This window comes from Urocampus carinirostris, chromosome 19, assembly GCF_059441175.1.
Source record: "Urocampus carinirostris isolate Australia breed hairy pipefish chromosome 19, RoL_Ucar_1.0, whole genome shotgun sequence".
Lineage (NCBI taxonomy): Eukaryota > Metazoa > Chordata > Actinopteri > Syngnathiformes > Syngnathidae > Urocampus > Urocampus carinirostris.
Window position 1 is genome coordinate 1,809,405 of NC_142367.1, and position 7,779 is coordinate 1,817,183.

The 7,779-nt window shown below is 41.0% G+C and overlaps 1 protein-coding gene across 1 annotated transcript; it reads right to left on the reverse strand.

Annotated features, from left to right (window-relative positions):
- Positions 1 to 769: 769 nt before the first annotated feature.
- LOC148346874 (neurogenic differentiation factor 2-like) lies at positions 770 to 7,432 on the reverse strand. Its single transcript, XM_088323407.1, has 2 exons — positions 7,173 to 7,432; positions 770 to 2,955 (listed from the first exon to the last, which is right to left on the reverse strand). Exons 1-2 carry the CDS (start codon positions 7,344 to 7,346, stop codon positions 1,888 to 1,890), a joined length of 1,242 nt encoding a protein of 413 aa, XP_088179533.1. The 5' UTR covers positions 7,347 to 7,432; the 3' UTR covers positions 770 to 1,887.
- Positions 7,433 to 7,779: the final 347 nt, after the last annotated feature.

Here is a 7,779-nt window from a genome sequence, read left to right on the forward strand (position 1 = left end):
TCCAGGCACTCCGGTTTTCTCCCACATCCCAAAAAAACGTGCATTTCAGGTTAATTGGCCGGTTCAAATTGTCCCTAGGTGTGAATGAGTGAGTGGATGGTTGTCGGTCTCTGTGTGCCCTGCGAATGGCTGGCAACCAGTTCAGGGTGTCCCCTGCCCACTGCCCAAAAATAGCTGGGATGGGCTCCAGCACCCCTGCGACCCTACTGAGGATAAGCTAAATAATAATGATAGTTATGATGATCATTATTATTATTATAAATGTATTTGGAATTGTTATTAAACTGCCTTAAATCATTATGTCACATGTTAAACATCATAACAATAATTACACTAAGAGCCCTATGAAGCCTTTGCAGCACAAAAGAAAAAATAATATATAATATGGAAAATGTAAATGGTCATAGGCAGCACGGCGGCACAGTGGTTAGCGCGTGTGCGGCACAGTTCTAAGGTCTTGGGAGCCTCCTGTGTGGGTTCAAATCCAGCAACCGGACTTCCTTTGCGGAGTTTGTATGTTCTCCCCGGTTTCCTCCGGGCACTCCGGTTTTCTCCCACATTCCAAAGACATGCATTTCAGGTGGATTGGCCGGTCCAAATTGTCCCTAGGTGTGAATGAGCGAGTTGTCTGTCCCTGTGTGCCCTGCGATTGGCTGGCAACCAGATCAGGGTGTCCACTGCCGGATGTTTGCTGGGATGGGCTCCAGCACCCTCGCGACCCTACTGAGGATAAGTGGTGCAGCTAATGAGACAAGATGAGATGTAAATGGTCTGTATTTGTTTAGCTCCTTTCAAGTTACAGAAGACCTCCAAAAGCGCTTTACAGTGTGCTTCACACCTACCCATTCACAAACATACTCACACACCAATAGCGGCGCCAGCAAGACGTGCAAGGCTCCCTTATCGGATGCATTAGGGCTTGTTAAGTCTCCCGATTTGGTCGGGACTACCGCTTTGGTTACGATTCTCCCGCCTACCGATCTGAGAGCAACATCTACCGATTTCTAAAAATTTCATTTTTTTTTTTGGTCGCCGGAATTTTTATGTGAACAAAGTTTTGCCGATTAAAATGTAGCCGAATTATCCATAGTCTTTATCATCGTCTTTTTTGCCGTTCTGCACCGGAAAAAGCTTTCGGCAATCAAAATCTCGAACTCCACGTGATCTCATTCCTTTGGGAGCAGCAGACGAATAAGACAGTTACATATGACTATGTTAAAGAACACCAGAAAATTTGGAATAATTAAACATTGTAATAATCACATATAAACATTAAATAACAATAAAGTAGATTGAAAAACGAATTTTATTGTTGTCTTTTTAAATAATAATAATAACAATAATCGCGTCAAAAAAAATCTCCCGATTTCCCATTTCTGAAACTTAACATGTATGGTCTTGCCCAAGGACACCCCGAAAGAGCGCTGTACCTCCTGAACTAAATATACAATTAATTATTCTATGTATTTTTGGGCTTTGTCCAAAGCAGGGTGTTTTTTTGTTCGTTTGTTTGTTTATCTGTATGTTTTTGTGTCAATTTTTCATAATTGCCAAGACGTAATTTTAGCTAAATAAAAAAAAAAAAACAATTGTACAGTACTTTACAGTATATTTGTTACAGAACCAGTTTTATTTGTAAAGTTGCATGCGTCATTGGTTAAAAACATTGCAAAATGTTACCGTGTATATGCAGTGTACTTCGATAAATGACGTTAGACAATTATAAATCACGTTTTATTTGTGTCTTCCATTTTAAATTACACTGTGTCTGGTCATCCACACGTGTGCGTGCGCGCGCGCGCGCGCACACACAGACATACATACACGCACAAACAAATAAGAACAACACCATGTAATCAGATTACATGAGGCGATAAGGATTGTCACTCAATTGTGGAAAAATGCGCTGATGTCGTCGTAAGCGCCCACTGTGCGCTCATGGTGACCTTCATGGAAAGGGGGGATATTTTCAGAATGCGCACCCCCGCTACGCGCTCCTGTAGGGCCAAAAGTCAAAGCGCGTCCGGCTCGTGCGTAATGCATAGACGAATAATGATAATTCCGCTCTGCGTCAAGCTCTGATTGCTTCCCCGGTGCGCCCACGCCACCCGTGCCCAAGCAACCCGGCGGGCTGTGCTGACCCTCATAGTCTGGGCTCAAGTAGTCCGGGGAAACCCCACCCGTGGGGTAACCGGGCTCGTACCCGGGGGGATACGAGTGCGCACGAAGGTTTAGGGGACCACCACCCGTAGCTTGGTAGTTAGGACTTGCGAGGCGACAACGGTACGACGACGCCGATGGCGTGGATGAGTACGGGTGCAAGGAAAAAGGCGAACCGGGCATGTGGAAACGCGCCGCGTCCGGTTCTGTGAGGAAATTGCGCGTGTTGAGCTGCAAACAACCCGCTACCAAATTAGTCGTAGGTTGTGAAAGGCCCTTGCAAAGCATTTGAACATAGCTCACAACGTCCGGCCGTTTTCCGTTGCGCAGTATGTCACCTAGCGCAAGGATGTAGTTCTTAGCCAGACGCAAGGTTTCGATTTTGGACAGTTTTTGCGTTTTGGAGTAGCAGGGAACCACCTTGCGTAAGTTATCCAGAGCCGAGTTCAGGTCGTGCATGCGTGTGCGCTCCCGCGCGTTGGCTTTCACCCGCCGCACTTTGGAGCGCTCCTGACGCGCTGCGCTCGTTTTGCGCTTTTTCGGACCGCGTTTTTTGGTGCCCTTGTCCTCCTCCTCATCATCATCTTCCTCCTCCTCTTCATCTTCATCTGCCATTTCAGATTCAGCTCGGCTGCTGGGAGCCTCTTCTAGTTCGTCCTCCGCTCCGAGGCGCGCTTCATGCTCGTTTTTCACCGTGATTTGATCATCCCCGTCCGGATTCTCGGTGGCCCAGTCCGCTGCGAGCCTCTGGACGTCCGGCAGAACCTCACTGAAGAGACGACTCAACATTGTCACCTGCAACAGAAGAGGCGGGGTACCACGAAGGGGGTTTATATCCACTCAGTGATGTCATCTTTAAAAGTGATGCATGACAAAAACATGTCTGTGAACCTCAGACAATTGCTCCCTTTAATAATGATTGCAAGTACCCTTTTTATAATGAAACTTAAAAACACAACGCAGCACCTATTTACTCATAGCAAGACCAAAAGGGTAGGCCGAACAAGCTTTCATGGGGCCCTAGGCGAAATTCGTACAGTATTATTATAATTTTTATTTTGGTAGTATCGCCGTAGTTGTATTTTTGCAGTATTTCTGATGTAATGCTTCAGTAGTATTATTTCTGTCGTAATATTTGACCAGTAGTGTTTTGTGATATAGTGTTACGTATTTTTTAATATTTCTGTAGAAGTATTTCGTAAGTATTTCCAAAGCAGTATTTATGTAGTATTTTTGTAGATTTTTAAAAGTATTTCCATTGTAGTATTTTTGTCATAAGTCTTCAGTAATTTTGTAATATTACTGTAATTGTATTTTTGCAGTGTTTGTGGGGTAATTTTTTGTTGGTAGTCTTTTGCATTGTAGTTTTACTGCAGTAGGAGTTTGAAGTATTTCCATACTATTGTCTTTTTTAGCAAGAAAGAAAAATGATATATAAGGTTCCTGTTTTTATGCACTAAGACTTATATTTATTTTTGTGGTTATTTTGAATTGTTTTTGTTCTATTTCTGTAAAGTATTTTTGTTGACATACAAAAATGTTTATATGTTTATTTATGTATAAGTTTGTGGGGGGGACGCTTAAGGGTCACGGGGCCTTAAGAAGACGCTTTGTTTGCTTATGCCTTGGGCCAGCTCTGAAAATGTCAAACAGAAATGTTAAACTCATTTTGGTTCTGGGGCCAGATCGAGACTTTCTGTTCAGTAAAATAAATTTCAACTTATCTTTTTTTAGCTTTTCCGTATTATGCTTTATAATAATATAATTGTCGGAAAACAAGGGATCTTTACAAAACATAACGCATTTATTCATAAGAAAATAGAAAAAATACTTTTCATGTATGGCACTAAAGTCCGCTAACTGGATTATGCTAACAGTTAAGTGGATGCAGTTTTACACCTGTGCTTCAATTGTAGTACTAGTTTGAAATTAATTTAAAAAAAAAAAAGAAAAAAAAGAAAAAAAAAACAATTTTTTTTTTTAACAAAGCATGGTCAATAAGATTAAACTACATCAGATCAAACTACTGTTCTAGGCTGGGCCTACTAGAGCTAAGAGTATATCCTTACTGGCTTTTAGCGGCCAGAGCATGTGCATTTCTTAAAATCATAGTTTTTTGTTAGAAATGACAGAGAGACTCGCTTGTTTTTTGTCATACACAAAAATTAATGGCAGGTCGGTTTAAATACTCCAACGAGCCGTCTGACATGACTGATGTCGAAAAGAAACTAAGAAAAATTGTGTAAACCAAGTTTATTTTACTTACCAAATAACACAAATAATTCATTGAGCATATTTCCACACTAGCAGTGCATTTACTGTTGCTTATTATATGTAGCAGTGTATTTTTATATATTTTTCCCCATACAAAATACCACGGCCCGCGTGTCACGGTTGTTATGGCGCCCAATTGGCCCTGCTTGTGTGGATTGGCTCCATGTCAGTGTTTAAACTCTGTTCTGTCAGTGCCCTTTTGTCGGTCCGTCTACGAATCTCGGCAAGCCCTTTTTCGCCTGCCCTGTGTTTTTGCTCCTGTTTTTCTCCCGCTACGATCTGTTTGATCTCGACCACGTCCGTTCTCCCGTCCTGAATAACGACCCATTTTCTGATATTGACCACGTTTTTGCTATTTTATTCTGTTTTTTGCCGTTCCTGACACCACCCTCGCTCGACACGGAAGTCCCACTTCCACGTCTGAGCAACGAGTCCAGACACGCAATCTCCGGATCATGTGTGCACTCCTTTCCCTTCTTCCCAATAAAACTGTGAGAAACGTTACGTGAGTGGGTCCTGTTTCCACTCTGGTCTTGACACAAAATTGCTATACAACATACAAAATTTGAAATGATAAAAAAAGCATATCAAATTCAAGGATAAGATGACAATTATGCTGAAAAAATATCTGGGAATGTATCATGTATTGGTATGCAATGTATATATTATGAGCCTGCACACTGCATCTGTAAGAGGCCGTGCCAGGCCATCCCAATAGGGTTAGAATCAAGGTGGCATTTAAAGTAAATTAGGTCTGAACTATTGTATTTGGTCTCTTCACACCTCTAACACGAGGCTAGGTAGGGTTTATTGGATACACATGGCTGAAAATCATGTGTGGAATCGGTTACCACAGATAAGCTGGGAACATCCCTTGGGTCAGAATATTAGTCACATTGGCAGCTTCCTGAAAGTTATGTCTGGAGTAAATGTGTAAGTTTGATCTTGGCATTGATGGGGACATTTTTTAAATGATCATCATTGCTGGGGACAAAACAGTCAATGCCCGATAATTATGGTGACATTATTTTGGTCATCACATAAAATTGGTGGGGACAAAACAATGATTGCTCTATATTGGTGGGGAGATGTCCCCTTTGTCCATGTCAAAACCAGGCCCTTGGTCAGGATTCACATAATTAAGAAAAAACTACTGCAAAAAGATTAGTCATGGGTCACTTTATTGGGCAACTCTGCGACATTTGATGACACACAAAAAAAAGGGCGGGGAGGGAGAACTGCATTGATCGGCCACAATATTCAGTACACCTCGAATGCATATCGTGACTGGAAATCAAAAACATGGAATTGCATATTTTACTTTATGGTTGGGTTACACACAACTCCTAAACTCCCAACTGACCCTGAAAATATTGGATTGGGTCATGTCATTATTAGGTTTCAATAACTCCGTTGGTTGAATTTAGGAAACTGACATGGCTTGAGATAGATATTTCTGGTCCTAAAATAAGATATTCTGCTTGTTTTTTTAGGTCTTTGTGAAGAGTGCCAAAGAAAACATTTCAAATTGTAAACTGCGTGCCCTGCTCAGATTGATGAGCAGGCCGGACGTTCACCACGACATGTATTTTTTGTAACATTATTAAACAAGATTTGACCATTTACATAGAATTGAATTGTCTTAATTGTCATTGATGAAAAAAAGTTAAACATAGTATGCAACAAGAATTGACACGGCGCGCCAAGCACAATACGTAATAAATACTTTGAGGAAAGAAATGAGATAAAAGACTATCACGATAAATAAGCACAAATATTTACAACGTAAAACCTAGAGACTGGCTTAAGTTATAATGTATAATAGTGAGCCGTAATAATAATGCAATGAAAAGTACTGTAATAAGCTTTAGCAGCATCAAAATTTCAAAATAAAAGAGTAAATACAATATAGATATCCATTTTTCTCTACATAGGCAAGATATATATTTTTCGCAGTGTTGTGCACTTGGTGATGGCTCTGTGGAAAAATCTGTTTTCGAGGCTGTTTGTTCTGGATTTAAGGGACCATAATCCTCAACAATACACAATTTCAGTAGAAAAAATGATGCGCCGAGTGAGACAAAAAGAAAAGTTATCTATGACTCTAAATGAACAAAAAGAATATCCTTTTTATTCTGGACATTGATTATTATTATTATTATTATTATTATTAGAGGTTATAATACATTTTTAAATATACAAATATTTAATCCTGAATACTACATTAACTTCTATTATTTTTTCTGCAAAAAAACAATTCCTTGAATTGCAAATTAATGTCAACTCACACAAGTAATACAGTGGCTGTTTATTCTTAGCTTTTGGCACCTAAAACTTAAAAAGAAAAACTTGCATTTGTCCCAAAAAAATAGTAGCAAAATGCAAAGGCATAGGTTTGGTCTTGGCATTAGTGAGTGAGTAGCACGTCTTTAAAAAAAGATTGTATAATTTTGTCAGGGACAAAACATAATTACTGAATATTGGTGAGGACATGGCTTACTTTTGAAGAGATCACATAATATCGGCGGTGACAAAACAATGATTGTTCGATATTGGTAGGTACATGTCCCCTACGACCATGGCCAAACTATGCCCTTGGCTGCATGTACTTGCATAGCCCAGAGAATTAAACTCCCTTGATGCCACACACACACCACAAAAGATGGTACAATAAAAAAAACCCTGCAGATTATTAATTGGATGATGGCAGACACAAAGGACTAAAACACCGAACTGACCTGGGTCTTGCTCAAACCATGTTGATGCCAAAAAAGAGGCTGCCTTGTGGTCTTTGCTGGTGCCTTCCTACTCCGCCTTTTTCTTCTTATGTGGCCACCTTGTATCTGTCTGCAGCCCGAACGAGAGAGGGGAGGAAATCGCGGGATGCCAGGCCCATATGGCTGGCACGTCATTGGCAAGAGCCATCACATGAGAGCTGATTGACATGCGGCCGCGTTCACACACACTAACTCCCCCCAAGCTTCCCCCCTGGGGTGGGCGGCTGGGTGAGGTATTGGTGGTGGTGGGGGTGTTCAGAGGAACTCGCCATCTGTCGACGGGCACTGAAAGGCGAAATGAAATAAGCGGTAAGTGGGTAGATTCGCACTGGTTGTGTTTGAGAAGCGGGTAAAAACCAGGTCAATGGCAAAGAGGGTACTATAATCCAGATCATGTTAAAGATATAAAGACAAATTATAGGAGACTCAGGGAAAGGGACGCTCCCTTGAGTTTCGAATTCAGGTTCTAAGTAAAAACGGTAAATGGCATTTCATGTCATAGTCAAGTCATATTTATTTGTATAGCCCTTAATCACAAATGGTCTCAAAGGGCTGCACAGACCAGATT